General features: G+C 52.9%; 2 protein-coding genes across 2 annotated transcripts; one reads left to right on the forward strand and one right to left on the reverse strand.

Moving 5' to 3' along the window:
• Window positions 1-9: 9 nt before the first annotated feature.
• Window positions 10-5436, reverse strand: HSD11B1L (hydroxysteroid 11-beta dehydrogenase 1 like). Its single transcript, XM_057424543.1, has 8 exons — window positions 5340-5436; window positions 3566-3744; window positions 3134-3264; window positions 2438-2549; window positions 2101-2192; window positions 1662-1755; window positions 746-911; window positions 10-511 (listed from the first exon to the last, which is right to left on the reverse strand). Exons 2-8 carry the CDS (start codon window positions 3648-3650, stop codon window positions 340-342), a joined length of 852 nt encoding a protein of 283 aa, XP_057280526.1. The 5' UTR covers window positions 3651-3744; window positions 5340-5436; the 3' UTR covers window positions 10-339.
• Window positions 5437-5438: 2 nt separating this feature from the next.
• MICOS13 (mitochondrial contact site and cristae organizing system subunit 13) lies at window positions 5439-7800 on the forward strand. Its single transcript, XM_057424586.1, has 4 exons — window positions 5439-5614; window positions 6486-6642; window positions 7013-7064; window positions 7599-7800. The coding sequence occupies exons 1-4, from the start codon at window positions 5439-5441 to the stop codon at window positions 7694-7696; spliced, it is 483 nt and encodes a 160-aa protein (XP_057280569.1). The 3' UTR covers window positions 7697-7800.
• Window positions 7801-7851: the final 51 nt, after the last annotated feature.

Genomic DNA, 7851 nt, shown 5'->3' on the forward strand with positions numbered 1-7851 from the left:
ATTCTATTTCCAAGAAACAAGAAGTTTCACAGAATCCCCCAAACCCATGAAGTGGTGGAGGAGGATGGCCCAGGAATGCCCAGGCATTCCAGGACCTGCTGTAAAACCGAGCTTAAAGCTGGAGCTGAGGGAAGACTGGAGGTGGTAAAACCAGAGATGAGGTGAGGCTGAAGGAGGGGAGGTGGTGGAGGACTAAGATGGAGTGAACTGGGAGCACCATGTGGCTGAGGTAGGATTAGAGGGAGCCCAGCAAGAGTCTTTTGGAAAGAGCTAATGGTACTTTGCCACCACCAGGGCAGGAATGGGATTCGAAGGGATAGGAGAGGAGCCTGGGCCTCCCTAAGGACTGTAGAAGCTCTGTAGAATGGGGTCACAGGGGAAGAGCACCCCGAGGCAGCACACGAGATGCAGCCAGCCTGGGTAGAAAACCTCCCTCACACGCATGGCTCCCCCCTGGATGATGGCGAGCGCCGCATCGGGAGCAGGAGAAGCAGAAAGAGACACCTTCCCCCTGGAAGCAAACAGCCAGAGCATCACCCCCAGCCAGGCAGCCCATGGCAGGGGGTGTGCCTGTGCACACTGACCCCCCCAGCTCGACATGCTCACGTTGAGGTGGACACAGAACCCCCACGATGCACCCAAGAGGTGAACTCATCCCGTTACACATCCGAATGGAGGCTCACCCCCCCCATAAAGCGGTTGTGGTGCAGGTTTTGCTCCATCCCAGCCTCCTCCCCACACGTACCTGGTGCTCTCCAAGGCCGATTCGGTGTCGATCAGGCCCAGGATGCAGAGTGTGACTGAGATGTTCTTCTTCTGCATGGAGAGCTCGTGGCGCAGCGAGGTGAAGAATCCATCCAGGGCAAACTTGGTGGCAGAGTAAGAAGTGGTGAAGGGAGTGGGGATTTTCCCTGGGAAGGAAAAGGAAAGAATGGAAAACACCGGGAGACTGGCTGGAAGGAGGATGGTGCCATGGAGGGGGAATCTGGATCATCCTGCATCATCGACCCATGTTTGGTTTGGGTGAGTTCGCCTCTATTTCTAGTCACAAATAGGCACTGAGGCAATTCCAGCCGGTTGTGGGAGCGCATCCCAGCACAGGAGCCACCTCCTGGAGAAAGGAAGGAATTGTCTTTCAACTTACCCAGTAACCAGGTCCACGCTGCGCTAAAAAGCTGCTCTGCTGCAGCCTTCCCTCCCCATGACACGCAAACACGTGGACCGTGATACCAGGGCACGTCAGGGCACAGGGCAGGGACAAGCCTGAAGCTGTGTATGGTGGTGCAGCTCCCTGGAGTGCACACTGAAGCCTTTCTCTTGCTTTTCCATCCCAAACAGGCAGTGCAGCTACTCAGCAGCCTCCTGATGGCCAAAGCCAGAAGGTTTTAGAGTAGGGAGATGATAGAAACACAGGAGGGATGGGCCTGGCTGTGAGGGGCAGGAGCCAAGGAAGCAGATCTGGGCACATGGTGAATAAAGAGCAATGTTCCTTTGCCACACAATGAAGGTCTCCAGAAAACAAGAGCAGCCACTGTCCTGTTTGCTGCTATAAAATGCACAGCTTGAAAAGGGGTTGAGGGGTTGAAGGACACAGGGAAACACGACGTGTTGGGAACCACCATGTCCACAAGACCAACGGTATGGCAGTTAAAGTCACCAACCTGTGAGGGAAGAAACAACCACCAGAGAGCCTTGATTCTTCTCCAGGGTGGGCAGAGCTGCTGTTGCGAGTGCCACGTAACTGAAGAAATTCACCTGGAATGGAATGGGAAAAGTAGACATGGAAGAAGCAGGAGGGTTTGGAGGGAAGGTCAGCATGAGCCAGAAGCAGCTTCCATCAGTCCCTGGGCTAATGGGAGATAAGAAGGACAGAAGGAAGGAGAGAAATGAAGTTCTTCCCAGACATTTCCCCCCCCCACATACAACACTGGAGCAAATCAGTAACGAAGCCTTGAAACCCCTTGAAACACCAATGAAAGAAAAGGTTTGCTCTCAACCATTGCCACAGGCTTGAATTTGCCTTTGAGCTTCCCAAAGCCATCCCAGGAGAAGCCAGACTCACCCAGTTCCAGGTGAGCTCTTCCTGCTGGGAATCCTCACCTGCATGAGCCAGCGGGTGTACTCCACATCTCCATCCCACATCTGGAAACGGGTCATGCCAATGTGGTTCAGCACCAGGTAATCCAGGCCCCCTGTGGACAGGGGAAGCACTCAAAGCAAGGGGCCAGCCCCAACCAGTCCTTTCTCCACACTCTTCTCCTCCAGCATAAAAAGCAGCTAAAAGACAGTTACACCCAGACTGGAACTGCCAAACCCCACAACCCCAGTCCTGAGTATCCCTCCCAGCGAGGAACATGGGGAAACTGAAGCAGAAAGCTCCTATAGGAATGAGAACTGTCTGTATATTGGAAGCCAAAAGAGATGCCCAGCTGCTTACCCAGCTTTTGGACAGCAAACTGAACCACCTTTTCAGGCTCTAAAGGGTTTGACATATCTGCAGGGATATAAAATATTTTCTTTGCTCCAAGTGTCAGGCACTTCTCCATCACCTTGAAGAAGAACACACAGCCAAAGGTTAAACACCATGGACTGGGAGCGGGGAGAACAGAAGTAAGGACACTCTAAGGCACTGGGGTTTCCCCATCATACACAGTCAGTGAGAGTCAATTCTGAACAGAAACACACTTTAACTTTAAATCTAGCTCTATTCAGCCCACTGAGAGCTCATTTGGCATCCAGACTTTGTTTAACCAGACAGTTAACTCTTAGCAGGATGCAGATTCACTCTACTTTGGAAAAGGATCAAGATTCACCTGAAAAAGAGAGTCTTCTTCTGGAGAACTCTGCTGGAATAAGGCTTAGGCTTTACATTAAGTTCTTTTTCTGCCAGAATACCTAGCAAGGCTCTAGCAGTGTTCATCTTTCATAGCTCCTTTGCGAGGATGTGAGGATGCCCAGTAATGACACACAGTTTAGCTTTTTGCTGAAACACTACCAGTAACTAAGCTGGTTTTGTTCAACAGCAGCTCTGAAGGAGAATCTATCCCACTGACAACTACTTTGGTGGTGGTGGTGGGGTTTTCGGGTACAAGTGCACATCTCTTTGTCTTCCCCCCCAGCAGGAAGTTCTTACCTTCTGCAGCACAGCTTCCCTCCGAGCAGTCAAAACTATTTCAGCACCAAATCTGGCATAATGATACGCCATCTGCTCTCCAATGCCAGCACTGGCTCCAGTCAGGAGGACACGGGCACCAGACAAGCTCTCTTGTATATGGGAAAGAGAATAAGAGAGAGAGAAGTAAGTGAAGGAAGCAACTATTGGCAGAGCTCTAAAGCAGAAGGGTGTAACTGGCAAAGTACAGGTCATTCCCCCCCCAAGACAGCAGGATCCCTTACAAATGCTGTCAGAAGATTTTGTCTTCCTCTTTGTTTCAAGCTTCCCTTTATTTCTGGGAATGAAGCTCCCAGCTCTGGTAAGACTCCGGGCAGGAATGAGACCACCAGTCAGGGTTTCTCTCCTGTGATTTCCATTCCAGTTTCGAATGATCCCCCTTGCTGAGCCTACCTGGCTTAAAGGAATCTTTCCAGAAGACAGCAAGGAACCCAATTACAAACGCTGTAGCACAAAGCACTTTTCCAATGGGCTTCATATCCCTCCACGTTGTGAAGAGCAAGGTGAAGCCTTGAAGCTGAGGGCTCCAGCCCAAATACTGCAATCTCCTTCCTCTGAGGCTGGAAGCCAACCTGCAAGAGACATGGAAAGACCTTTTGTGTCCTGCTTAGCAGAGAGGAGCTGGGAAGAACTGAGAGTCCACAGGGAGCCACCTTTGTCAGGAATGGAAGACAGTGAGGACAGGGACAATCAGCACTTTGATAAGAAGCTGCAAAGCTGTTGTGTGCCTGTGGAAGGCAGGGAACACCAGTCCTGGGAATGGTTCACATGTGCCCAAGAAAGGGCAGGGCTTGGCTGTGCCATGCAGTGCAACTCCCTGCCCAGAGGGAGCAACCCTGGAGAGACTGAAACCTGCTCTTGGACGAGAGGAGGGATCCAAAGAGGACAGGAAGCAGAATAGCTCCCAAAATCATCTCCTTGATCTTCCTGTCTTGCTCAATGAGTCTTTCCTCAGCTTCCACTTGCTCCAGGACAGCTGCTTGTGCCATTCAATGTGTCTTAAATTAACTGGACTGGGGGAATTACCCTGAAAATCATAGAATCATAGCACGGTTTAGGTTGGAAAGGACCTTAAGGTCATCCAGTTCCAACGCCCTGCATGGCCAAAGACACCACACACTAAACCATGTCTCCCAAGGCAGACTCATAGAACAGTTAGGGTTGGAAAATGCATGTCCCCAGTGCAACACGGCACTTGTGGAGTCAGCACCAGGTCCTCATTTCAACCATGAGCTGACAGTCTAAGTTCACAGTCAAAGCCTTTGCTATTCTGCATTGCTGCATCCAGGTTCTCATCGGCACATTTGATGTAAAAACACATCCAATCTTAACAGTAAAAGGTAATAAAAAGAAAGTAAAATGAATAAATGATCCTCTCTTGTCCAAAAGAACGTTACCTGCAGCTGCCCCCAAGACTTTACAACAGAGAGCAAATGGAGCTGACAGATCACACCCAGCTGGGCTCTGCCATGCTTGCATTACCCAGTGGTGGCTGAGGCAGGGGGACAGGTGAGGGATTTCCACCTGGATTTGTCCCACCAAACCTTAAGTTGGGACCAAAACTTCCGGACACCACCAGCATCCCCTTCCTAAGGAGAGCACCATAAACCAGGCTGGCTCTCTGTGAGGGTTGCTGTCTTCACACACCTTTTAGTAGCCAGAATATAGCAAACAGAGGAGGTTTTGCACAGCTCTGGGAGGTGTCTTCTGCAAAACTCACTTGTTCTGCACACAATTAGGGCTGTTTGGGGGGCAGCACGGGAGGATGTGCCCAATGCTTAGTGAGGGAATGGGATTCCCAGTCTTACCCAGGGTACACAGATGACCATGGCCTGAGTTCTTTGCAGGAGTGTGGCCTGGAGAAGACAACCAGGGAACATATAGGGAACAAGTGTGATGCTGAATAGCTGAAAGGTTCTAATATAGATCTTGAAGCTTAAGTTAAAAGCAGAACGTGTTTGCTAGCACATGGCTTCTATTTCCATCCATTCTCATTCCTGCCCATCCCCATTTCATTCCCTGTCAGCAGCAGGAGGACGGCAGCACTCCAGCCCATCTCCTGCTCGCTTCACGGCGCACAAAGCACCACACGCGGCCTGCTCCGAACCTGCCTTGGGATTAAGCCCGGAGACCCAGCGCCGACCGCAGCCGCCGCAGCGGGCCGTACCTCGGGGTAACCGGGGCTCCTCACTCCGCAGCACAGCGGCCAAGCGGCGGTGCCGACAGGAAGCAGCGGGGCTGAGACAGCGCGATCCCAGCTCCCGACATGTCGCGACAGAGCACGGCCGCAGCCCCCGCCGCCCCCTCAGCCGCTCCCCTCAGCGCGGCCCCGCCCCGTTGCCATGGCACCACGCGGGGGCGGGGCTTCCCGTGCCACGTGACCAGTTCCCACCGCCCCCCCGCCGCCGCCGTCATGGCCGCCAGGCTCGTCCCCGTGCTCAAGTGAGTCCCCGCTCCCCGCGGAGCCCTGGACCGAGGGTTCGCGTCCCCCCCCTTTCGCCCCGGGCCCCGCAGCGCCCCGCAGCCGCCGCTCACCGCCCCCGGGGGCTTCCCCCCGGCCTGTGTCCAGGCGCCCGGCTCGGCCTTGTAGCGCCCTTGACCCCGTGCGGCGCCGCGGCCTCCGCCGGCAGCGGCTCCACGTGTGTCCGGTGGGTTCGGCAGCGTTTGGCTGCCGAGGGAGCAGCCGCGGAGCACAGGGACCGGGGAAGGGAGAGAATGGGAGAGGTGGATGGAGAACGGGGAAATCCCCTTTCCCCAAACACTCGTGAGTGCATGGGTTTGATGTTGGCTCTCTCTTGCCTCTCTCAATGGCTCTGTGTGGTTTATATGTATATATATATGTGCTATAGTAGCCTTCCGGTGCCAAAAGGGGCTGCAGGAAACCTGGAGAGGAGCTTGGGACAAGGGCCTGTAGGGACAGGGCAAGGGCAAGGGGAATGGCTTGAACCTGCCAGAGGGGAGACTGAGATGAGCTCTTAGGCAGAAGCTCTCCCTGGGAGGGTGCTGAGGCGCTGGCACAGGGTGCCCAGAGAAGCTGTGGCTGCCCCATCCCTGGCAGTGTTCAAGGGCAGGTTGGACACAGGGGCTTGGAGCAAGCTGCTCCAGTGGAAGGGGTCCCTGCTAGTGGCAGGGTCTGGGGCTGGAGGAGCTTTAAGGTCCCTTCAACCCAACCCATGTATTCTGTGAAGACAGCAAGAGCCATTGGAGTATTGGTGACCCTCAGATTTATCAATAACCTCCCTTTGATGGTCATTGAGAGATGCATTGATAGTTATAACAGGGACTGAACTGTTGCTGCTTTGGATTCCTGCAGGTTTGTCATCAAAGGAGGCCTGGCTGGGGGTGCTGTGTATGTGGCGTACGACCAGGGGCTGCTGGGCAGCGGCACACAAGGTGCTGAAGCCTTCAGGAAAGCTCAGGCAGCACTGCCTCCAGCCATCCAGGAGTGGATAAGTTACACAGGCTGGGAGGTAAGGGCTGTGAAGCCACACAACCACGTCCTCGGAATGAGGGGGAGAGAACACTGGGGTGATATTGCGGTTCCAGTGATGCCGGTGGGAATTTTGCTGTTGAAGCATTGAAAATGTTTTGGTGAGCATTGAAATGGAAGGAGGATGAAACTTGAAATGTAGGGGAGAGATGGGTTTTCAGGAGTCCTGCCTTTTGCCCTGCATTGTAATGGGGGAAGGAGCAGCTTTAAGCCTCATGTCTGATCCCATTTGGGACTCATGAAGAGTAGGCATCCCAGTGTCTTTGAGACCTGAGGTCAAGGTGATGTGGATCCTGTTATAAGGGAAACCCCTTGAGTGCTGATATTTCCTCTCTCTTCTCTCTTTCTAGCTCCCACCTATTCCAAAACTTGAGTTTTCCCCTTCCGATTCCTGGAATAAAGGTAAAATAACTTCACACCCAACTGTGAAAGGAGCAAGGGCCAGGAGGGTTGTAGCTTATACCAGTCTTGTTTCAATACCGTGCTAAATGGAATGATGGGGAAGGAGGCGATAGATGTTCCAGCCTGGTGGAAGGAGCATTGGGACTAAAGAAGCTCCAGGTTTTGCTACTGACACATTGAGTGACTTTGGACTTGATTTCATGTAATTGGGAAGGAACACCGTCCACAAATACTGTGACATCTCCAACGTCACCCATGGCAGAGCTGGAAGTGCGATGGAAGTTAGCTCAGTCCTTTGGTTCAACTGTCTATCCCTTACACAGGTCCTAAGTTGGGATTTCCTTGTGTCCCGAGTGCTACTGAGCAATAAAACCTAACCCAAGAAATCATTCAGGCCTCAGTGTGCTTGAAAGCTTCTGAGCTGGAGCTAGATCTTTCTCTCTGTGTTTAAAGAGATCTCCAATGCTAGAATAACGTTAGGAAATGTGGCTGGAAGGATGCTCTGGGGATAACTGTGCTCTGCTCTCCCTGCAGGAGTACGGATGGTGATGTCTGCCTTGTCCGTGGCTCCCACCAGGGCCTGTGAATACACTGCAGAAGGCTGGAAGTACGTGAAGGACCTTGTCAAATAGCGTCCCCATTCTCCAGGGTTGTGATTCTCTCCGTCCCATGTTGGCTGTGGGATGAGGCCGAGTCCAGCCCTCGGCAGGGCTGCAATAAAAGACTTTGGAATTTCCATTTGTATCTGGGTTGGTTCTGGCCTAGGACTGGGATAATGGTGTTCTCT

This window comes from Pezoporus wallicus, unplaced genomic scaffold (assembly GCF_028554395.1).
Source record: "Pezoporus wallicus isolate ANWC-B61680 ecotype Strahan unplaced genomic scaffold, APGP_CSIRO_Pwel_v1 contig_8376, whole genome shotgun sequence".
In the NCBI taxonomy this organism is placed as follows: domain Eukaryota; kingdom Metazoa; phylum Chordata; class Aves; order Psittaciformes; family Psittacidae; genus Pezoporus; species Pezoporus wallicus.